The sequence below is a fragment of the Alosa sapidissima genome, chromosome 16, assembly GCF_018492685.1.
Source record: "Alosa sapidissima isolate fAloSap1 chromosome 16, fAloSap1.pri, whole genome shotgun sequence".
Taxonomy (NCBI): Eukaryota; Metazoa; Chordata; class Actinopteri; order Clupeiformes; family Clupeidae; genus Alosa; species Alosa sapidissima.
This window is the reverse complement of record NC_055972.1, coordinates 24,835,320-24,859,868: the sequence shown is the minus strand read 5'-3', so window position 1 is coordinate 24,859,868 and position 24,549 is coordinate 24,835,320. Positions and strand designations below refer to the sequence as shown.

At 41.4% G+C, this 24,549-nt stretch overlaps 2 protein-coding genes and 1 long non-coding RNA gene across 6 annotated transcripts; 2 read left to right on the top strand and 1 right to left on the bottom strand.

Moving 5' to 3' along the window:
- Positions 1 to 4,259: 4,259 nt before the first annotated feature.
- mkks (MKKS centrosomal shuttling protein) lies at positions 4,260 to 8,009 on the top strand. Of its 3 annotated transcripts, none has more exons than XM_042065365.1 (5): positions 4,267 to 4,587; positions 4,767 to 5,505; positions 6,051 to 6,232; positions 6,377 to 6,487; positions 6,867 to 8,009. In XM_042065365.1, exons 2-5 carry the CDS (start codon positions 4,914 to 4,916, stop codon positions 7,284 to 7,286), a joined length of 1,305 nt encoding a protein of 434 aa, XP_041921299.1. In that variant the 5' UTR covers positions 4,267 to 4,587; positions 4,767 to 4,913; the 3' UTR covers positions 7,287 to 8,009. The 3 variants fall into 3 exon arrangements, with proteins under 3 accessions (XP_041921298.1, XP_041921299.1, XP_041921300.1); XM_042065366.1 differs by having other exon boundaries at positions 4,268 to 4,587; positions 5,240 to 5,505; XM_042065364.1 differs by having other exon boundaries at positions 4,260 to 5,505.
- On the bottom strand, positions 7,947 to 22,712 carry LOC121685088 (3-oxo-5-alpha-steroid 4-dehydrogenase 2-like). Of its 2 annotated transcripts, XM_042065368.1 has the most exons (6): positions 22,412 to 22,707; positions 22,009 to 22,297; positions 18,699 to 18,862; positions 18,491 to 18,592; positions 18,240 to 18,390; positions 7,947 to 8,454 (listed from the first exon to the last, which is right to left on the bottom strand). In XM_042065368.1, exons 2-6 carry the CDS (start codon positions 22,284 to 22,286, stop codon positions 8,388 to 8,390), a joined length of 762 nt encoding a protein of 253 aa, XP_041921302.1. In that variant the 5' UTR covers positions 22,287 to 22,297; positions 22,412 to 22,707; the 3' UTR covers positions 7,947 to 8,387. The 2 variants fall into 2 exon arrangements, with proteins under 2 accessions (XP_041921302.1, XP_041921303.1); XM_042065369.1 differs by having other exon boundaries at positions 18,783 to 18,862; positions 22,009 to 22,712.
- LOC121685089 lies at positions 18,468 to 21,753 on the top strand. Its single transcript, XR_006023259.1, has 3 exons — positions 18,468 to 18,575; positions 18,740 to 18,838; positions 20,937 to 21,753. It is a non-coding gene; the product is annotated as an uncharacterized LOC121685089 (long non-coding RNA).
- Positions 22,713 to 24,549: the final 1,837 nt, after the last annotated feature.

The following is a 24,549-nucleotide window of genomic DNA, read 5'->3' as shown; positions in this document are numbered from 1 at the left end:
TGGGTATGGAAAATGTATCTCATGATCCCTCCATCTACACTAAAGTCATCCTTGTAAAGCCAAATGAGTTGTTTACTTACCTGGGGCCTCATGTTGATGACTGGAGGACAGCAGCAGGTCTTTAAGAACCGCACCCACTACGCGGCATCTGACACCTCTAACCATTCCCAATTGCAGCCTGGCCAGGTGGAACAGCGGTGAAAGGTGGCCATCAAGCACAGCAGGTCTGTAATCAAGCTGGCCACCACACGCAAACACATATGCAAGTCGCAAACACATACGCAAGTCGATATACTCACACACAGACACACACACACACACACACACACACACACATACACACAGAGAGAGAAAGCCGTCCATTTTTACTATGAATGGACAACAGGTGTGAGGCAGGTACCCTGGCTGCTCTTTTTTTTCTAGTTTTAACGAGTCCTCCACATTAAAATATGCATGAGATGGCCCATTGCCTCACTGCTGTTGCCACGGCTTTATCCACCTGGCAACGGGGGGCATCGTTGCACCACGTTCCTCTGCACCCTGCTGCCCGAACAAGGTTGGCTTTTCATTCGGGGCTTGTAATGAGTTTAAATATTCCATGAGTTTCTGCTGCCGTTTTAATAATTGAGGCACAATGCTTACGCACACACACACACACACACACACACACACTATACCAGCGGGATGGGCAGCCCTGGGACCAGTGAGGGGACAGAGAGAGCAGGGAAAGCGCATGGGAAAGTGGGGTTCCCAGAAAACCAGGGGCCGAATGGGGACCCGACACCAGCTGTCCCCTTTACTGCCGTGGCCCATCATTGGGGGAGGTGGGGTGGCAGACTGAGAGTCGTTATTTTCTGTTTGTTTTATGGCTCACAAAAAACATCCCTTAATCCTCCACAAAAAACTTTTTTTTTTTGCATCAAATATGAGCATGAAGAACAATGATACATAGGCCTAGCGGTTTGAAATCTAATAGATAGGCATATGTGATGTATAACACCGTGTTAAAATGGGGTTACAACGCTAATTTCATAGTTGAAACTTGGAAAGCCTCACTGAATGCTCCCAGTGAGGTTAGGAAATACTTTTGAGGACGAATAAGCCTGACGTGTCTGAATCAAATCTAAACACAACACCACCACAGAATAAAAATGCAGAGGGATGTAAAGCCTACTAAAGTCACACATTTGACTGACAGCCCACATACAGATTAAATTACTTATATCATTAAGTCATTCTTGGATTGGATAATCTTTTAATGTCACCGAGGGGCAATTTGGATCACAGAAATAGTCAGCGCATTACACACAATACATAGGCTACATTAAAACATATGATTCTTGACTGCTTTATTGATTGAATAAACAAATGCAAATCTAGTAGGTGCATAGTTTCTATCAGATATGCCAGTGGTTCTCAACCTTTTTATAGTGATGTACCCCCTGTGAAATATTTTTTCAGCCAAGTACCCCCCTAACCAGCGCAAAGCATTTTTAGTTGAGAAAAAAATACTTAAAACAGAGCACTGTGCCATCAGTGTCTAATTTATTAAACTTTGGAACTGATAAACACATACAAAATTCAAACATTTGGAAAAAAATATTTTGAACATTTTACATTTTAATAATCCATAACTAAATTTATTGCAAATGATTCAAACTAATGTAGTGAGTGAATGATTCAAATGTAGTCAGTGACCACAGCCTACTGAAATATAAAATTAATTTTATGAACTTATATTTTCCTGAAATATTTATTAAATAATTGTTTTTAAAGTATTTTTGCATGGATTCTACTTTTAAAATATATGTAGGTTATATTTTAAATCTCACGTAGGCCTACCCCTGGAGTGCCTTCACGTACCCCCAGGGGTACACATACCCCCATTTGAGAACCACTGAGATATGCCATAAGATAGTATGTGTGAACACAGCCTATGACTCATTCAAAACTGTGTCGCATGAGTAACATCGGTAACTTGGTAAGTCAACAGACAAATTAAGCAGACTTTTGCATAGTTCGAATTACGGGGGGGGGGTTGGGGGGGTCCGACTCCCCTAGATGAGACTTGGACCCTCCCAAATGGGATGAAAATAATAGTTTGGGGGGTACTGAAAAAATGTAATAAAATGTAATGTTATCCTATATTGCATGTAATTAAAATGTATTACTATCACATACCAACAATTCAGGATATAATCTAATGAAATACGATTTTCAACCCCTCATCCCCATTGGGCTGTACCATTTCTCTGGTACATTCAGACTGTGTTCTTTGCTATGATATAATACTGACGAATTAAAACAAATGCACAGTGTAGGCTGCAAACGCCTGATATACAAGCGGTGGCCAACTGGCCATACATTTGTCTAATATTTCACTGCCTTTGTAACATATTGATAGCCAACCTTAGAAAAACATTGAGTCACAAGATCGCTATGGTTTAACCGGAGGTCTCCCTTCCACTCAGCGGCCACGACCATCGCTGCTGCTTAGCTTAAAAATCAGGCCTACAATCACACGCCATAGGAGGAGTTCCATAGATATACTGACACGGGGAGAGGTTTAATGAGTCGATTTATCATTTTGTGCAATTTCATTCTTAATGTCTTAACAAGAGGGAACTAATATTCAGGGAATTTCGCATGTACATGGTTCTCAACTTTTTTAAGCAAATGCCCATACACCCATAATTGCAACGTTACCTACACTTTGTTTGAAACGCTAGGTGAACATATAAGAATCAATTGGACCTGAAATGTGTTTCTTTGTTGCCATTATTAGAGATCAGCCTTCCTTAAAAGCGTATTGCTGCAGAAACGTTTTGTGATAGAACACCAGGCGCACAATCCACTAGGCTACATATGAAATGCCTAGGCTAAATAACATGAAGATATTTGTTTTCCAAAAGCAAACAAGTCAATTTTTTATTTGCTTGACGTTTGGTAGGCTTAGCTATCCAAGAAAAAATAATCAAATGAACCAAAGGCAGGCCTTGAATTAGGCTAGGTGAACTTGGCTATTAAACGGGAGACTTTCTGTGGCCCATCTGTAAACAATTCTGGATCTTAAATTTAAGTAGTAGGCCTATGTTTGCCATTTCCGTGCTATTGGTCTATGCATGTCCATGTTTGCATTGCGCAATTTTACGCACGGGGCGCACCTTGAAACAGTGTTTACCCAAATTCAACCCTTCCCATAACGTGCAAGGTATATTGTGCTTGCGTATGATGCAGTAGTTTCTTTTAACTTGTCGACCAGCCAGCCACGGTCATATGACCTATATTTCGAAGGAAATTTGACTGTGAACCACAAGTTTGAAATCATGTGTAAGCCTATATAAAATGGAGAGTGACGTCACCAGTCGAAATAGCTGTACCCTCCGAAGCTCACGGTATAATTCGAACACTGGACTTTTGGACTTCTTTATGTCCATGACTGTTAGATTGTCTCTTTATTTGTTGACCTGCACTCAAAGTGTGTATCATAGGTCTTTAATAAACTGACCCTAATGTAGCCTACTATCACCTCTGTTTGGGATTTAAATAGTTAAAACGTATTTTTTAAAAAGAAAAAAAAAACAAAGGTCCATGTCAACACAGTAAATGTGCACAAGAAAAGTAGGGCTATTATTGTTTTGTAAGCCTACGTCTCCCCCTTGTGACTGTAGGTGTGACTACAGATGCCTGTGATTTACTAAATGGTTCAGCCAGCTCTAAGTTCAACTATTAAGCTTACTTTGCATTACTTTGGACCAGTTAAAGCAGAACAATTAAACACAACAAACAAAAACCTAATAATAAAACAAACACATAACCTGTTTAATAAAGCCATACAAATCGAACTACCCATATCTCCAAATAGGGTTGCCTATAAAGGAAGATAATACCCTTTCCTACAGTTCATATTTTAATACGAGTAGGCTAGTGTTTTTTTTTTAACTCCCACTATGAAATTTAGCCGCTGTTGAGTTCAAATCGAGAGTAGGCAAATCACGCAGAGAGCCAACCTCCAACACGTGGCAAGCACGAACATGCCCTGTATGTTTTCATCACGTGTGTGTAAGGACCCTACTGCTATGGAAACCAACAAGGCAACTGAATTCAATGCCTGAATAATAAAAACAGATATAGTAGAAAAATTACCCTATGCATCTGACCTATATCCATATATGGAAATAAGTTCGATGTAACCTTTAAAGCACATCGTTAATGGTAATTTGTCTTAACCAAACGAAGAATACTTACTCATTATTACTTACTGGCAATCGCAGGAACGCATGGATGTAGGATTAGGGTAGCAAGTAGACGCTTAAATCAGAGAATGTAGACGGGCTCTGCTTAAGTCAAAAACGTTGGACGGGATCGCATTTTATTTAGTTGTTTTTACGGTCTATGGTAAGCTCTGGAAAGTAGGCCTTTTATTGACGGGGTTGGAAGATATCAACTAGTTTGTATTTAACAAGCAAAACACGTATATCAGTCAGCAGTTAGCATAGCCTACCTCATATTAGATAAACATGTCACGCCTCTGCAATAAAACGCAGTCTGTCTGCACGGATGATCCTCTGTCTGATGATGAAGTAGGTAAGAAAATGACATTGCTGCGGCGCATTGTAACATCATGTTATGGTCCATACGGCAGACTAAAGCAAGTTCACAACAATGTTGGAGGCCACGTTCAAACCACCTCCACATCGGCAGTGCTCTTCAGAACTGTGCAAACGTCCGAACCTTTACTGAAGCTGTTGATTGTTTCCTTACAGAATCACATACAGCGTTTCAGTGACTGTGGATTATTTGCCGCTATTCTTTGTCTTGAACTCGTCGAAAACATTAAAAGACTTGATATTAGGACCGGCGTTGTGATCTCCGTGATCAGACATCTACAGAAGCTATGTAACACATACTTAATGGAAAGGGACTGCAACTGTAAGGTCAAAATAGATTTCAACAGCTGTCAGGAACTTCTGGCCTTAGCTCGAAGCACTATCATGAGCAAACCAGCTTGTGGACTTAATCCCACTGAAACACATTACATTAGCACTTTGGTGATAAAGGCCTTCCTACAAACAATTTCCACCAATTGTTCTGACAGTGTGCAGCTTGGCAAGACAGTAGTGGTTCCTTTGGAGGGGGAGGCAGTGGAGAAATCGGCTGTCTTTCCAGGGATTTTAGTAGACATGCCTGAGTTGTTTCCATCTGAAGCTATAGAGAGACTTGAATCTGGTCCCTATAGAGTAGCGGTGTTCAGTGCCTCACTGTCTGGAGATCTGTCAGAGATTGGGGAGAAGACCCTTGAGATCCACCATGGAGCTGACCCAGAAGCAGACCTCCTAGGCACACTTCTGAAGCTGGGTGAGCAGGTGATCAGGGACGGGGTGACCCTGTTCATGTGCCAGAGGGTGATCCACCCCATCCTGCAGCAGTACCTGGAAGAACGTGGTGTGATAGTGGTGGAGAGGCTGGGCATCGCTCTCTTGGATCCAGTCATCACCACGACAGGTTTGATTTCTTAGTCATATGGACAGCCAGTCAAATTAATGCGATTTCCCTTACACAAATTAAATGTTTGGGCACTTTGCGGCATATTTGCAATAAATGTGTGGTTGAATTGTAGGAAACAAATGAGTTCACTAGAAAATATTGCCAGAAGATTGCCTGTTGGCCGCTAGAGGCAAACTTCCAGCAAAGTTCTGGCAACAATGAGAAGTTTGCCGCCAGTGATTTGCCACACTCTTAGCCAATAATGGCAAACTTCCAATGAATTAGTTAAAAACCTAGTTTGCCTATGACATTGCTGCAAATTTACGGCAACATTGCAGGCCAAAAGTTAACTGCAACTGTTTGCCAGAAACCTAATTTGCATGTGAAAATATGACCTTGCCGCAAATTTGCGGCAACTGTTCGCCAGAAACCTGAAATTTCTGTAAGGGTTGTTATAACTGATTGGAATTATGTCAGTATAGAGGATTACACATATTTGATTTGTCTAGGTAAATATCTCTGTGCAATGTCAGTTCATTTTTGGAAATGAATCTTTGTGACAGGTGCTCAGGCCATGGCAACTTCCCGCACTCCAGTTCCTGCAGAGACCTATGGACAGGTGAATGCACTGCGGATACAGTGTTTTGGATCTAGAAAGATGCTGCACCTAATACCCTCTGGGGACCCTGTGGTGTGTACCATGGTGCTTTGCCACAGGAATGAGACCATGCTGGATGAACTTAAGGTAAGCTGATGTAGCAAACTATTGTGCCAGTCACCATCCTTAATCTCAACTGAGAATAACAAAATAAGTGTATTCGAATGCAAACCATTTTGTTCTCATCAGAGAACTGTTTTAGCTAAAAATGGCTTCGTCTGTAAATAACAGTTGGCATGTGAGAGGGCAGCTCATGTGTTGCGGCTGACTCTGAAAGACCCTTATGCACTGCTGGGGGGTGGCTGCATGGAGACACATCTAGCTGCCTACATCCGCCACATGGTTTGTCCCCCTTTTACTTGGTTATCCCTTACGGTTAGTGTTGTAGACAGTTTGGTCATATATAATGCAATTTAATATCAACTTTGTTGCTTTTGATGTATTCCTCTTGTTGGAATGCTCTATTTCATTTAATTTAATGAAACTTATACAAGTTATCATTACAATGCTTTTTGCATTTCCTTTCTGGTGTTGGTTCAGTTATTTAATATTAACTGTTCAGGTTTTTTTGTATAAAATGTATAAATATAAATATTCAGGTGATCGTCAATGCACATTAGAATGTCACAGTGTCAACTAAACTTCAGACACTAGGAATTTTTTCTGAATGTATTTTATCAAATTGGGACTGGAGTAACTTGTTTTTCATGGACTACCACAGAGTCAGGAAAATCTGTTGGATGTTTCCACTGCACTGGACTGCTCTCCCTCAGACCTCCTGCAGGGGGCAGATGCTTTTTGTCAGTCGCTGGAAGCTGTGGCAGCAGCGCTTGAGCACGATGGCGGTGACTCCCTAATCGACCTGACGCACGCCCACCGCTGGACCTCCACCTCATATGAAGGCGTGCATACCAACCAAGCCCGCTCCTGTAGCTGTGGTTTGATATCGAACAGTTCAGCATTGCAGTGGACCCACCTCAACACGAAATACCCTGATTTCTGTCCAGTGCCCCCAACAAGCTCAGCTTCTCAGGTGTGTGTGCTAGACTCCTTTCTGGCCAAACTCAGTGCTCTGAATGTGGCTGTAGAGATGGCCAGCTTCCTCCTTGAGGTAAGGTACATGCTTAGGGATGTGAATTAAGTGATAGACAGGTGTTGTCCAATACATTTCACAATCAATGCTCTCTTAATTGAACATTATATTGATCGCGGAGCAGTACATCCATACCACCAAAGCAAATTCATTCATTAAGTATTTCAGTAAACTACACTCATTCACTAGCCTGAACAAAATCACAAAGATGGGCCCTCCTTAGCCGATAGTCAGGGATTGGGTCTCCGGGGTGTCTGTGACTGTCAGATGTGAAAACACAGAGCTTGTTCATAAAGATTTATGTCAAGTACAGTATGAGATTGAAATTGTAGCTCAAAATTAGAATGTGAATGGAAATATAATCTAACATTTCTACTTAATAGTTAGCACAACAGTGTATGAGATATGTAGCTGTATGGGGTGGGACTATGCACAGAATACTTATTCAAGAATGTGCTTCCATTTGCCTTGCCCTGTCAAATATGATGCACAGATCATCAAGGCACAATTTCTCTATTATAATGTCTTTTTGTGCCAATTGTGAAACTTGCCCTGCAATTAGAAGATGTACTGTCAGTTGTAAAAAGGGCTGGTGATGAGTGAACTCATTAAGGCATAATATACAGCATGGGTTGTAGAAGGATTCAGAGCATGAAGACAAGTCACACAGAATAGAATCTGCCTAGATATAAACACAAATAAAAAATATTTACTGTTCATATTTCATCTTTTAATTGAAGGACAATGTGCATAAAGGACCTGCAACCAAAACTCTTTTCTTCTGTTTGTTTCTATGGTTACACTTTACTTGAAGGTACAGTATCTACATAAGAGTGACATGACACTGTCATGAATGTGTCACACTTCTGTCACTCGCTTCTGTCTAGTGTCATTCGGTTTTTGTCATGACAGGTAAGGGTTAGTGTTAGGGTTATAAGAGTGTCATGTCACTCTTATGAAGTAACCTAAAGTGTCACTGTTTATATTTTAAAGTTAAATGAACAGATTTTGTTATTTAGAAATAGGAGTTTTAAACAACATGAGAAAATTACATTTAACATGGGTCCTGTATTATATGAACATTTTCTATAAAATCACAAAGGCAATGCTCCAGTGCTCTGGTATGTTACAGTTAAGTGTACACAGGCTCTAATAGATAAAAGGAATGATGCATCTTCGAGATTTGGGGTAATCTTCAAATTTCTCATGGTAAAACCTGGAAAAGATAACATAGTATAGTATGTGTTATACTATTAGTCAATTTCAGTAATACACAGGACAATATGTAAATCCCTTATGCTTTTAGTTGGGGCCTTCCAACAGCAGCTGATTGACAATCTAGCCTAATATAAAAGAGGGTGAAGGATCCAACAGCAACCCGCAATTTGCTGCAGGTTGTCCCTGGGTACATAAAGGCACTCCTTCACAGTATGACATATGTTGCCCAAAGCCAACTACAGTTAAACACAACCATAGATCCTGCAGCACAAAACAATGTCAACAACGTCAACAACAAAGCTGCCTTTGTGAGCATTTTACTAGTGTTTCATTGAAATAAACCCACAACACCTCAAAAAACAGTGGGATCTGGAGTCTCAGACCCACCCCCCCTGTACAGTCATGTTGGGTTTGGACACATGTCACACCAAGAGACACCACCAGGTACACCTCAAGGTATAACTTTCTAGGTGACCATCTGTAAAAACCAAATTTCAACAGAAGTGTTATGTTTTATTTAGCTACAAAGCCCCTAACACTAATCTCCATTTATCTTGCGTGTGCTTGCCAGCTGCGTCCCTTACTTCCGCTACCAATTCCGCATGGTTTAGCTTCTTCCTTTCCTTTCAAAATCTTCCTCTGAAGTATTGCCAAAGGGAGTTATTGAATCACCCTAAAATAGTAAGCAATTCAGTCACACTCAGATTACACACTCACCCTCTTCACCTATTTACTGTGGTTCTGCGGAGTTGGAAGGACATCATAAGTGGCTCCAACAATGAATTGATTGTGGTTAGCATTCATAGCCTAAGCCTACAGCTCTCTGCAGGTGACCTTCCTCTTCTCAATATCACAGTTCATCCATTTCCCTTGATTCTTTTTGAGGCATCACTGTTGATTGTTTAGTTTCTTCTTGCTCGTGAACAAAGCAGGTTAGCACCTGCCTCCTCTCCTGTTATGTAGCCTTATATACTTTCCAACTGGTACCAGGACCAGCCTTACTCTTTAACTCTGCCATTGCCCAACAATATCACACACTGTAGAATCCATATAAGCTCAGGTGGGACATAACCAAGTGCTGCCCTGGACCCTTTCACTTCCAACAACCCATTTAGATGCCCTTATACAGTAATTGCTCCATTGCCATAGTGAAAGCCAGTGGTGTACGTCCAGCCATGATACCAACCTCCAAATGTCAGGATGTGTAGTTCCTTGTTTTGAAGCACAACTGAATGTTCTGAAGAAATACCCTGAGTGATGCAGCAATTTTCTAAATATTCATCATCATCATCATGGCTGCATTTCCAGTATTGGCGATACGTAGTCATTTGTCCACCAGATGGCTCATCATTGCAGTGAGACGTAATTTTGTTGGAAGTTAATCTAAAGTGGGTTGGAAAAACAATGGACGCTTCCTACAAGGACTGTAGTTTACCGCAGAGAACATCTAATAAGGATAGGACGATTTTCACATGAAATGTAATTCCCATTTCTTCTTGAAGCCGAAATAAATCTGAGAATGTTTATTGGACATGCTTGTTTTTTTCTGCAGGTACGTTAATCTTATAATATCAATAGCTATACACGGGTTTCCCGTTTACCAACAAAATTAGATGCGCGCGCAGCCGTGGGGCAGAAGACACTTGGTGGCCGTCCACAACGTTATAAACTAAGCTACAATCGGAATTTTTTGTATACCCCTGTTGTCTCAATGATAATAACATCTCATTTCAGACTATATTTCAGAGTTTGACGTTCATTTGAATTATTAATATAACATCGTATTTTGTCATTTTTGGCGAAGACATGCATTCTGTTAGGGATATTGAACATATTGAACAATCTCTAACCATCATGATTTCGAATTGGTGCAGTTTTCAGCACAAAAACTCATTTTATTCTTTTCATGGACAGCATTGCTCTATGCTGTTCTATGGTGCTTTCTGCCTCTTAGTTGCGCCAGAGACTTTCTAATGTGGAGACACAGCACTCAAAAAATACTCCATAGAAATGCATGGGGCTAGTTTGTCACGCCAATGTGGCCGTTGTCTACACATATCCCACCCCTTCCTCGGCAAAACGTCGACATGTGAATACATTGAGCCAATCATGTGGTGTGATGTGAATACATTGAGCCAATCATATGGTGTGTTGTGAAGACATCGTGCCAATCATGTGTTGTGATCTCGCCGCTGGAGCAAGATTGGTGTCGTGAAGCCTTGCGCACGCGCAGTTCGACCCAAAGACTGTGCCCGATGAGTGCCCATAAAACGTTGGTATGTGGCCGCCGAGTGAAGGGACTTGCCTAAAAGGACTTTGGTTGCGCATGTTTTCGTGACGTTGCATAGAAATCTATGTATAGGACCTAGGTACAATAATGTTACCGTTAGCATTGGTTGAGTGATGGAGGCCAATTTGATTGCATTTGTAGAAAACTATAAATGCGGTTATACCAAGCAAATTGATAGCAGCACTATTGTATCTTTCGACTGTCATCTCATTCTGGCCTACTAACAAGCTATGTAAGTTAGCCACAACGTTCCCTAATGCGATGGTTTTCTAATGGAAAATATACCTGAAAGATAACCTGTCTATGATGCAAACACCGGGCTGGGACATTTCTGCTTGCTAAATATGTTTTTTTCTGCTGTTGATTTGGTCACAGTCCTTGGTGGCCCTGTCAGTGCTTTGTAAAGTGTTGCATTAAGACCACAAAAGTCTCAAAAAGCATCTGAGCTAACGTTCATTCCCAAACACCCACTAGGCTACTTCAATACTCTATTTTCAAAATTAACGCACCCGTGATCTACATCTAAACCAAATATTTTAGAGCGCACTTTGAGAGATGTATCCAAGGCAGGGCTGTACACATAATCGTAATATTATTTGTTGCACGTGCTACAAAAATCTTTCTGTGCAATGGATGATTTACCAACGTTACACCGGTCCGATACAGTTTTGCCTATGGCTATAGGCCTACATGCATGAGACTGAGACGCCTGTTTATTTTTGTTTTACGTGTGTGCAGGGTGTGAGCGGGGAATCGATGTGCTTTGATTCCAGCTTGGTAGTTGTAGTCTGTGAGATTAAAAAGCATGTGTGTGTGAAGTATCCAAACAATGACACCTTCATTATGGCTTTCATTATGGCTGCTTTAGCCACAGACCTTCAGCTACTGTGCAGTGGGTCCCATTTAGAAGTGGCTACTTCATTCGCGCTTTCTGTGATTCACGGAGCTGCGTGAATTTTATTACAACTTTTCGCCATGATGTGGCAACTTAAGTCCGCTGATACTGTAAGGCGTAAGCCATTGGTTTCCAATGGAGATTTTATTTGTGTCGCCAGCATAGCCTATTGACAATTTGTGTTGTAAATAGGCTACCTTATACCTGTAGCTTAGGGAAGCTAACAGCTTTCTATTAGGATCTAGTTTGTTAACAGTCACAGTTTTGTCATAACTCCCTGATGCATTTTTGCATTTAGAATAGCCAGAGCGTGGATATCTCAATCGGAAAATTAAACAATATCGGGCGCCTACCATGGACTAGGCTGGGTGAACCCAGCCTGATCTGCCGGCAATTTATTTTTTGATTTCTTGAAAGATTGAGCTTGGTCTGGTAAAAGCCAGACTAGCCATGGACCTCAGTTACACAATGCAAGGGAACATAAATCAGCCTATATTTGCACGAACAATAACGGACAACAGCTCTTCAACTTGGCCCGTTAAAATGTGTATGAACAGTCTAGCGACGCATTTCATGAAGGCCCATTGGGACATGTCAGTTATTTGCACCACTGGTTAGATGTAAAACTGCATTTCGTTTCAGACTACTGGTACTTAATTTGTGCATAGACAATAAAGTATCACATGAACTAAAGATGACTAAAATCTTAGGTAGAAGAAGAAACATTCACAAAAAACCCATCCATCCAAAAATTACCTTTCTTTTTGATAACTGTTAAAAATTGCATGGAACTGACAGAGATGTTTTTGTTTATTACAGTTTTTCTCAGTCGCTTTGGTGCTTTTCTCAGATCAGAATGAAAATTCTCATAACTTAGTTCAACCTCCACAACATTTAGTCATTTGTGCACATCATAGTAGCAATTTCTCCTTCCTCTGAACAAATTGCAAATGCTTTTGAACATGTATCAGTTGCTTTGTCATGTCAGTCAAAATTAACTATACTTATGGATGCTGAATAGTCGTTCCCAATAAAACTAATCTAGTCTTCATTTAATTGCTTGAGTCATTACATACACAATTGGTGAACTAGTTATCAAATTCTGTCACAATGCTGTAGAATTGCAAAGCGCATATACAGTAAAACTGTGAAACGTACATATTCAGTGTCTTGTACTCACTTACTCCCCTAACTACAGCAATTTGTAACTTTACTGTAGTTTTCAAATGGCTGTACAAGTACTGTATAGCGCTGTCTTGAGCATTTTCAGGTAGTGTCACCGAGTTCTGAGAGCATAAACTGTCGTAATGAAAACATGACAAAGCCATTTCACTCTCTTACTGTTCATAAACGATGGTGTCTAGACTTCTCATTTTGATGACACTGGCAGTTTCATTGACATAAATACTTGCTTTTGAGGAATGGACTATCCATTTTGAGCAAGTGACGTGCTTTTGCAGGTTATCCACTAGGTTTTGCAGTTTGCACTAATTGTTTTGAGAAATGCACTAACTGCTGTGCAAATGTTAATAGTGATGTGAGAAAAGCACCAAAGCGACTGAGAAAAACTGTAATAAATACATACATACATACATACATACATACATACATACATAAATAATAAACATTACCAAAGGCCTGTGCTGCTGAACTGGGGAGCCACTGAAGCACATCTTCAATTTGAGCCTACGCCTTGGACAAGTTCCAACACTGTGGAAGACATCATGTCTTACCCCTGTCCCTAAGAAGCCACACCCTAGTGAGCTTAATGACTACAGACCTGTCGCTCTTACATTACATGTGATGAAGACAATGGAGCGATTGGTCTTAGGTATGCTCAGACCCCAGGTACGCCATGCACTAGACCCGTTACAGTTTGCATACCAGGAGAAAGTGGGCGTGGACGATGCCATCACTTATCTTCTACACAGGACACATTCCCACCTAGACAAGGGGAAAAGTGCTGTGAGAATCATGTTCTTTGATTTCTCAAGTGCTTTTAACACCATCCAACCCCTCAGATTGGGAGACAAGCTCTTGCAGATGGGTGTGGACGCTCACCTGGTAACCTGGATTACAGATTACCTGACCGAGCGACCACAGTTCGTCAGACTGAAGAACTGTCTCTCTGACACTGTGATCTGCAGCACCGGAGTGCCACAGGGAACTGTGCTCTCTCCAGTCCTGTTCACCCTGTACACATCTGACTTCTGCTACAACACCGAGTCATGCCACATGCAGACATTTTCTGATGATACTGCAATTGTGGGGTGTATCAGGAACGGGCAGGAGGAGGAGTACAGGAGCCTGGTGGAGGACTTTGTGCAATGGTGCAAACTCATCTTGAAATCATCTTCAACTCAACACTTCAAAGACCAAGGAGATGGTGGTGGATTTCCGCAGCTCTAAGCCCACTCTGCTACCAGTCCACATTGATGGGGTCAATGTGGAGGTGGTTAGCACCTCCCCAAGTACACCTCGCTGCAGCCTGTGGGAAGGCGTGGCTTGACATCAAGCCCCGCCCACATCCAACTCAGCCATGTTTTCTTTGCCTACGTCACTCCCCATACGCTTTGGCTTTACTACCGACCATAGACATACAATCTAGCTACCGACAGCCCGGTAGCGAATTATATAGTATATTGTTTCATATTAGATGATAGAAACTGATGATATAGGCTAAACACAAATGACATTTCATGCAACCACAGTTAATTTTTCATGTAGGCCTAGGCTAGTTATTGTAATTGGGTTCGTGTACTTTTTCGTTCATTTGATTTCCGGTTTTGAAACAATAACATGCACATTCATAAAAAAGTGGTCATTGATGACAATGTGTTCAAACGGAAAACGAGCCATATTTCATTTAATTTAGCCCTCAAAAGTAGAATGGTGTGTTGTTTCATTATCATGGACTATCAGTTTAACAGCAAGAATTCTCCATTACAACCAAATGTAGCCTACAAAGGGGCGATTTTGCTTTATTAACAGGTGAACCAAAAGCATGCATTGTGTAACGTTAACTGGTTAGATCAAGCTAGACATATCCTCATCTCAAATATAGGCTACTGCCCAGATAGCAAGCAGCTATCGGACCACCAGTAGATAGGCTACTTTTAAGCAACCCGCGATGGTAACGTTAGGCCACCGGCAGTCCGCCGTATAAATGAATAAAGAAAAGGTGGTCAAAGCTCGTTAGCCCAGCGGACCGCGGTAGAACCGATGTGCAAAAACTCAGCGGTCCGCCAGCGACAGAGAAACCGGTGGGCCGCCGCCAGCCTCTTGCCATCTGGGTGGTTAACTTTGCTGGCTAGCTATTCCTATCTGACGAACGAGTAGTGTGACAACGGCGTTCTTATGGAAACGTTGGTGCTGTTGCGAGTTGTTGCACTGGTTTGAATCCACAGTTTACGTGTTGAATTACACAATAAAACATGTTTTGCAGTAAGTTGCTGGTTTGTAGAATGTAGCACTATCAGCTCGCTCAGTCTCGTTGCGAGTCCTGGCTCTCTGCTGACTGCCTCCCTCTCGCCGCCAGCAATTTCAAACTGTGTGACGTAATACAAAAAAACATGGCTGACTTGGATGTGGGCTGGGCTTGATGTCAAGCCCCGCCTTCCCGCAGGCTGCAGCGAGATGCTCCTCGTTGGCCCTGGGGACAAATGACTTTCTCAGTCTGTCTGTTGTGCAAGGCAGTGAGCGAAGTCTCCAGCTGATCAGGCTCTTCTGCTTAACAATAGTGCTGTGGAGTGGGTGACACTCATTGTCCAAGATGTTAATCAGTTTGTTCAGGGTCCTTTTGTCAGATAGTGAAGTGATGCACTCCAGTTCAGCTCCCACTACAGAGCCAGCTTTCCAGGTGGAGACCCAGATACTTGTCCTCTGCACAACAGACAGACTGAGAAAGTCATTTGTCCCCAGGGCCATTGAACTGTTCAATGCTTCACTTAAGGGAAGAGGAGAGAGAGACTTCTCTGCATAGTCTGTCTGCCTCTTCACCCCCACCCACTCATGTTTGGATACTGTCTGTCCACTAGCCACTTTTACCACTGTCTTTCTGCCTCACTGTTTGCATGCTATATTAGCACATTAGCACATATGCATAACCCCTCCCTCCATGCCACAGCCGAACTGTGGCCACACTTATACCTTTTCTTAAAATAGTTAAATATATAGATATATAGATTTTACTTTATTTCTGCATTGTTGCAATGTTGGACTTACTCATTTGCACTATCACCATGACCACTATCACCATGACACTCATTCACACAGAGCACCTTACCTTACCTTACTATGCACAGAGAATCACAGGCTCAGTCCCTGCCTCAGTCATTGCAAGCGCCTCTGATTGATTAATCACCACTATGTGGATACTGTTTTTAGAATTGATTTAGATTAAGTGTTAGTTGGTATAATTTGTATTTTAGTATATTTAGCATATTCTTTATCTTCTACTGTCCTTATTGCTTAGTTGTGTTTTTATATTATATACTTTAATTACTCTTTCTGCTGTTAAAAAATGTGTTTGTGTTGTCTGTATGCTGCTGAGACCTTGAATTTCCCCTGGGGATCAATAAAGTATCTATCTATCTATCTATCTATCTATCTATCTATCTATTATGCTGATACCTTCTGCTTTCCCCAAATACAATGTAGCCTACAGGTGTAAATGACCTTTCATCAATCTAGTTGCAGTGTTGTCAGTTAAAGGACAATTCCGGCGCAAAATGAACCTAGGCGTTAATAACATGTGTACCGAACTGTGACCAGTTTTATTGCAAACCGCTAATTAGCGTTTAACGCTAGCCTTCGGGGCACACGTACAGTAAAAAGAAATCGCTATTTCTATACCACTAACAAGGCTCAAAATAGCACCACACTTACACAGTAGCATAATGATGGTCTCTACATGTAAACCGAAGCATTGAGAACTTTGTAAGTGTACTGGCAGTTTATTAAAAAGAAACACATTACCGTTCACGTCTGGTTCACATATACCGGATCTGTGTTTGCATATTTAATACGTTTCATATACGTGTTTCAGCTCTGCATTTCGGTCATTGCTTTTACCTTACCATTACCTTACGCATGCCAGTTATCCACCAGCTGCCTGCCTGCAGCCTAGGCCCTACTTCCAAAACTCCAAAGCTGCTGTCAGATTTGGTTCCGAGGGCACAAGTTCAGTGTATCAACAACACTCAATAAAAGTTTATGTGATGTGTTAATCCAGTGGTCCCCAAACTACGGCCCGCCATCTCATTTTACGTGGCCCCCCAAAACATGTCCGAGGTATATAGGATCCGGCCCGCACGGGAGTACGACATCGTCAAACTATAACCTCCGTAATTTCCCCATTCATTCTCTATGGCGGGTCTTAACAGTACACATGTAATACTCTTTTTGTCCACTGGTGGTTGTTTTGGCGCTGTTTCGCGTTTGCCATCGAAAACGGAATGAAATGTATAGTAGGCCTACCTGCAAACAATGTAAGAGACCTCTGCTGACTGCATCAGTGCTCAAAGTATTCTAAAAATGTATCAATTAATTGTTAATAACTAACTAACTTCTATTCAAGTCATAATTCTGGAACTTTCTGGTATAATTATTTATATTTTTTATTCACTCGTTCAAATGTTCATACAGAGTTCACAAAGTTCTCATCAGGTGAGTGAAAGTTAGAATGGTGGTCATTTCAGATGTTTCTGCCACCACTTCATAAAACTCATAGTTTGAGAACTTTAAATTATTTGTAGGATATTGCTTGTTCACAATTTGTGCTGTGTATGCAAAGTTCAGAGTTCAAAATATACTTTTGGGACTCCCTGCTTATAGTTTTGAGAATGCTATTATTAATATTATTTCATTTGAGCTACATTTTACACTGATATGGCATGATGGCAATATAAACACAGATAACAATGGTATTAAATTGCAATAGCCTATAGATTAAATGTAATGGAATATTCAACTAAGGTAGACTGCCTTTGTTCACAGCGCTAAGCTATTTATGGTTACTGATATACTCAGAGTCTCTGGCCCTCTCTTAGAGCCAGGCATAGTGAGCTGGCCCTCGGAAGAATAACACAGTGGTCCCCAAACTTTATCAATTAAATTCCCAACAATTTCACAACAGCTAGTTCTGGAGTAGGCCAATTCAACTAGCCTGCTTGCTTACGACGAGACTCAGGCTGCGCAGTCGGCACCCGCTTCCTTATTTGGGTTTTGGGTTGCCAGGTTTTAGCCTATGACAAAACGGTTGAAATTGAAACTAAGTGATCGTGTGTGTGTAGGGTGTATTTCATACATAATCTGGCAACTTGAATGTATCAATGATTTTAAAATGAAGTTTGATGGCCATGCAATTTTTCCGGGAGAAATGCGGGAGGGTGCTGGGAGATGACCTTGAAATACGGGAGAAACCCAGGAAAAACGGGAGTGTTGACAGATATGCCTTAAATCCTTCTAAAATTCTCTTTTATATTAACACTGATGCAAAGATAATAATATTCTTTATAAACTGGATTGGTTAAGTATTTGTTTTACCAAAGTAGCTGTGTGAAATGGGGCCTGTATGCTGTATAAAGTCTGCTGGTACCTGTGATGATTGTGGGCTCTGGGGATGATGAAACACCACGAGAAGAAGGTGAAGGAGAAGGAGGGTAAGGAACAGGCTGCTATGGCGTAACCCAGCCACTCCAGAATCTCCCCGAAATAGTTGGCACAGGACACATACTCAAATAGGCCTCCTGCAGTGGGGTGGACACAAGAGGTCAGCTGAGAGATTATGTGACCAGAAGATCTCTCTGATCTCTATGATCATTCAAAACTACACGGTGTCACTGTCACCTCTGGGGATCTTGTACGTTTTCTCATCAGGTTTTCTGAGGTTGCGAAGAATGCGGTCACTGTGGATATTGATGGCCATTCCAAGGTAAAACAATATTGATCCTAAAATAAAACATTCGTTGTTGAAGGTTGTAGAACATCTCAAATATAAATACAGTATGTACAATTGAATTTCTACATAACATTATAATCTAAAAAAGGGATTCACCAATCACAAGCTGTATAACTGTCAGCCATGTTGTTTCATAGGCGGCACAGTGCAACAAGTAGTGTCCTTGCATGAAGCCATTACCCGTACAGAAGGCTGCTCCCGACACCATGACATCAACAGGAAATGGCTGTCCACAGGTCAGTGGGGCGTAGATAAATGTCCTGGAGTCAGAAAGCATATCATGATTTACAGATGCTATAGCATGATAATGTAGATGGATGGCCTGCTTGCAAGAACTTTACAGAAACTAATAATAATAATCATTATTGTCTACAAAAGTGGAAATTTGTCTTTGACTTCACAGGTTAGTTAAAGGTGCCATGTGTAAGAATTGAGGTAAAAATATCCAAAAAATGAGCTACACGCATCAAAAGAATGGAAGGAAATAAGGGTGATGATGTCATTAAAAAAATGACAAGGTATAGTGCTGAAGAGATATCAACCTGAATTAGCATGCTAAATTACTAGCCACAGCCCGACAAGTGTCATAATACCAGTTTCGGCCATGGGAGGCAGTATGCGGGTAACATAACCGCCAGCCAAACTGCAATACACGTGTCTCGGTTGTTACTCTAGGGTAGACAAACTCACTTTCTGGAGGTATACTGCTCCATCTTTTATGGAATGTGGAGTATGAATTGATTTTTTGGCAGACATTACACATGGCACCTTTAAAGACATGAAAAGACACAATACTAATAAATAGCATGTATACAGACAACCGACAGCAAGAATAAATATATAGTTCCATATAAATTACTTATTTTGAGTTAAGCAATGTTATTGCACTTGGTATGAATGACTTTTATATGTGTTCTTGGTAGCTGTAGCAGCTGTATAACATCTCCCTGAAGGCAGTTTTATAAATTCCCTAAAAAGAGGATGTACTGAGTCAGACACCATTTGTTGGGCATTTTGTCTCAACTGTGTATGTATGTTTTGTATATGTCTCCCATTTGTCTTTGCCCTTTCCCAATAATTTTACTGGCCATATTGACAGTTTTATTCTTACCCCCAGGTTCCCATACCAGGTGTGCATATTAAAAAGTTAAGACCCTCTCAACAAGACGTATACACAGTCTCTAAAATAGATTTGCTAATTTCATATGCATTTAATTTCCTGATCAAGTAAAGACGCTGCATTGATTTTTGTGTTCGTAATAAAACTCAAGGCTGAGTCAAAGAATGTTCCCTTACCTCCTCTACAGGCTGATCATGAACCATAACAGGTGGTAAATCCTGTACAGACATTGTGATGGCTCAAAATCACCAGTTCCTTAGTCTTCTTTTCATTTATAAAAAGGGCACTGTCATCACACCATCTAGTGAGCTCCCCAATACAGTGAAAGTGTTCATTATCCTTCTTATATGCAAACTGAAGTAGGTCATATCATTTACTGAGAGAGATTGAATGATCCATGCATTTGCACAGGATGCTGGTCAGCGCAACTGGTCTAAACTGGTCTATCATTGAGCTCTGCAGCTCTGGGTTTCTTAGGGACAGGTATGATATTGGATATTTTACATAATTTTGGGACAGAATGATTATTTAACAGAAGCTGGAACAATTTAGTTAGATCTGCTGTGAGCTCAAACCTGCAAGCCTTCAGCACCCTGCCCCTAAGTCCATTCAGTCCAGGTGCTTTACTCGGTTTGATTCTAGGCTGTGAGAGAAAGTGGAATAGAACATTAGGTCCAATATTCCAATATGTGGTTTAATATTCTGCATTTCTCATTAGTAGGTCACTTTGACACTAAAAGAATGTTCCTACTTTATCGCCCTGCTTGATATCTGTCCCAACCATGGATAATGTAAGGCGCCAGGGTTGATAACACTTCTTGTTGTTTGTTTTGCGTCAAATGCCATTGGTGTCATTGATTTAGCGCAGCCTGGATGTCTCCTGGTATGCCATATTTTTACCAACAGCTGGCTGCTTTTCTGCCTGTCAATACAATTGGGGAGTGTAGTTGTGCTATTAAGTATATCAACCTTTTCAGTATTAGAATAAGTGAATGAGAAATTGTCAAATCTTGAGTAAAATGTATTCAGATCATTGACCAAAGGTACCCCTTTACTGAGTAGAACATCCTGTTTTGTCCTCTCCCTGCCCATCATTACATTAAATCCATTCCAGGCGTCCCTGGCATCACCAGAGCAGAGCTGACTTTATCTTTGTATTTTACTCTATGCTTCTTTATAATTGACCTCAATTCCCTTCTTTTTGATTTCACTAGGTCCAGATCCCCATCAATGAAGGCAATTCTTCTCCTTTCCATAATACATTGTCGCATCTCTGCTGAAGCTTCTGGTTTATTATTAGAGTAAATTCTAAAGACTAGACAAATTCTAAATTCTAAAGACTAGACCAATTCTAAATTCTAGACAAATTCTGAAGGTATAAATGTGGAGGTGATGTGACTTATGGGGCTCAAATTTAAATGCTGTACAAAGTCTTAAGTCTGACTAAAGATAACTTAATACCTATGCAAAATTTGATTACATGAGCAACAAAGCACAACAAGCACAAACATTGGTGGATCAGCTAAAAGCTCTCACATGCCATGTGATCCTAACCTGGCTTTAGTTCATGCTCGAGAACTTTTCTCATACAGTACAGTAGACTGACTTTTCACTTTACCCCACATTTAAATTAGAGCCAATGGACTTGAAGTGCAGACGAAAGCTGTGCCAGCTCCGCCTTGGGAAAGGTTTGTACACAGCTGATATTTGATATTTATTACATCAGAAGCATTGCCAGTCATAACGTTACACTAGCTGGGGGAAGTAGACATACCTGGTGGAAAATGCTTCTGCACTGTTCCTTTCCATGCAGATTATACAAGTACAAAAGCTACACAAAATGCAGTAACAATGCAAAAAATGTATAGTAGTGCTATGTTTCATTGTGTACTCTGCCAACATTATCTGGTCAATTATAGAATCAGCATAATTGGTGTGTTTATCACCAGACGTATGGGTGTAACAAGAGAATAGAGAACTGCATATATACACAATTTATTAGATTTATGAATATCAGCTCGTATTAGACAAATTGTGTTTGAAAAGTTTCCACAAAGTAAAACCTGTTGCTACACCTTACGTGAATTGAGGCAAATCTGAGGTGAACATTCAGTCAGGGGAAAACACCACTGCTTCAGTCATGTCTATCTTATCTTGACTGAACTTTAACTTAATTGACACAGTCTGAAAATAACTATTCTCATTTTCTATCAAAAATCAAGAATCTTTGCACTTTGGTAATTATCACATGGGATTATAATCCACTTTGAGGACACACTGACCTACCTGTGAAAGTAGTGCAGGCCAAACATTCCAAACAGTATGTACATGCCCACTGCGGAGGCTTCATTTGAGGTGAACAAAAGTAGCAGCAGGGGACACAGAAAGGCTGGAAGCTCCTGCAGAAACCAGGCCACTTTGGCTGGCACCACACAACCACTGCCAGAGGGGTCCTGGTAGCGTCCGTAAAATGCAGGCGTTCTCCAGAAGCGCGCCAGATTGAACAGGGAGCTCAGGATGAAGACGATGCTCAGGAAATGCAGCAGGACCCCCTGGCACTCCATGGGGGGCGTTGCTGTTGTTATAGTTCAAGTTAAGGTTCTGGTTTTCTCCTGGGTCCTTTCCACACACACACACACACACTCCTGGTCTTAATGGGTGGAGTCCTTATCCTATTCCGTGGACCTACCTGTAGAAGACTGCTTGTCACAGTTGGGGGGTAGCTCACTGCTGCCCTGGTCTGATCAGCTTCTCTCCTTCTGCAGCAGCAGTAAGTAAGCAGAGTTAGCAGTGAGAAGCAGTCAAGTTGTGGCTGCCCTGTGCTGTGGCTAAAATTAAATGTGACTCGACTCCACTTGGCAGAGTGAGCTCTCTCTGAAATGCAGGGTGAAGGAGGAGACACAAAATGTCTGGGAAATCAAACGAGTATCCCATTCTCCCATTGTTTCACACTTCCCACTATAGCCTTTGTTGCCTCTATAAGCATTTGGGTTCATGAGCTAATGACTGAAAGTCCTATGATCTCATGAAGAGTCGGGTTAAAAATGTTCTGCCTGGCCCTCCCCCCTGGTCAAATTATTTTTCCAGGGTCGAAAAATTTCCACTGGTCGAAAAATATGGAGTGAGGATTGTCTCAAAATGATTTAAATATATATAAAAGGATATATATACATATAAATACATTTATAAGTATCCAAATACAAATATAAAAATGTGACATACAAATAAATAAACAAATTTATATAAATAAACGTGTCTTTGTAAATATATTTTCGAGATTTGAAAATAAATATGCTTGACTTTGTATGTGGAATCTGCATTTGTGAATCTCCTTTTTGCTTTTATGTCGATGACGGAATTTTGAGACATTCCTACTGCACACCAAGATCCACAAATAAATACCACTAGATTTGAATGCGAAGACACCCTCCACTGAACAACCAGCAGATGGCAGTGTTGTGCAAAGGCGTTGTGCAATGACAGCTAGGCTCTGGCTGTACAGTCATTGGTATCCGGTTCTGGCCTCAATCGCAACTACAAGATCAACATGGAAGCGACCGGTGGATTACCTGGATGGGTAAGTAGTGTTATTTGTTACTTGTGTGTGTTTTATAGTGTTTTTTTTCTTCAGAGAGACATCATACCTGGCTAACACTCGCAGACGTCGAGTCAACACCTGCTAACGTCTGTATACTGACGAGCCATTGTATGTGTTCATAGCTATAACACAGAATATGCTGTGGCTGTACAAAAATCATCAACAATGGTCTAGATTGCTGGCACTCTAGGGCAAAGCTTCCGAAAACAGCTTGGCATTCAATGAGTTAGAATTTTTCATGACCGAATATCCACAAAGATGCTGCCAATTTGTTTACTACGTTCCCAAACTTTATTGCAGCTCATGTGACTTCATCAAGGGCTACGATTCGCCAGTAAAGTGAAACAAGCGTAACCTCTGACCTTACCGCGAAATTCAGTGCGTCCCTCATCAACACAGGATAGTCGACAAGAGCATGAGGGACAAACGCGGCGTGTTTCGGGGTGCATACCTCTCCTGTGGACAGTGTGAGGAATTTGAGGCTGTAGATGGTGGTAAAGCTACCTGCACATACTGTGGCTGTGCCCTGGTCAGCCACACCAGATCAGCTAGCGGGTCAACAGCGCAAGATAATCCTTCTACGTCTGTCAATTCGTTCCATCAGGTACAGAACCTTTTATATCTATTAAAGTAACTTCTCCCAAAAAGCCATGGTTTTGTGTAGACTGCTAGGATTCGAATGGGTTCTTTTTCAAATATTCACTCGGTATCTCACATATGGGAATGCGCTCCGCGCGTGCCCAATCACAGAAGCTCCAATGACACCACGTCTGCCTATGCCAGACCAATGGCGTGCGCCGTGCTGGGGCCACGCCCCCAATATATATCTACACGTGCACGTCCATCTCGCCTCATTCTGCTTCTCTTCTCGCGAGCAATCGCAAGAAAGCTCCCCTCTTCAGCTCTTGGGTGGATTCTAGCTGGCAACCACTGAACTGTTCCTAGGAGGACCCGTTAAGGATAGCTTCCCCCGAAAGTGGACTAGCTACCGCTCGCAGGAGTTGGAGTTAAATAAAGTAAAATCGAATAGCTTCCCAGCTATACGGTTACTCGGTGTTAGCTACCCAGCTAGCATTTACAGTTATCATTTACACGACATTCCTCTGTGGTTACGCGTGGTTTCCCGCCGTCGTGGTACCATGGAGGAGAAGAAGAAATCCCGCAATTGCCCATCGGGCTGCGGTTTCCTTATATCGGCTGAGGATACCCATCCCTACTGCATCGCTTGC

Bases quoted from the DNA above. Each gene is read 5' to 3' on its own strand.
- LOC121685088 (XM_042065368.1), bottom strand. From the start codon at position 22,286: ATGGAGTGCCAGGGGGTCCTGCTGCATTTCCTGAGCATCGTCTTCATC. The intron at 18,593-18,698 runs GTGAATCCCTTT...GTTTTATTTTAG, and splicing joins AGTTATACAGCTTGTGATTG to GATCAATATTGTTTTACCTT. The intron at 8,455-18,239 runs GTACCAGCAGAC...TATCTTTTCCAG, and splicing joins AGAGCCCACAATCATCACAG to GTTTTACCATGAGAAATTTG.
- mkks (XM_042065364.1), top strand. From the start codon at position 4,521: ATGTCACGCCTCTGCAATAAAACGCAGTCTGTCTGCACGGATGATCCT. The intron at 5,506-6,050 runs GTTTGATTTCTT...TCTTTGTGACAG, and splicing joins TCCAGTCATCACCACGACAG to GTGCTCAGGCCATGGCAACT. The intron at 6,233-6,376 runs GTAAGCTGATGT...TGTAAATAACAG, and splicing joins CCATGCTGGATGAACTTAAG to TTGGCATGTGAGAGGGCAGC.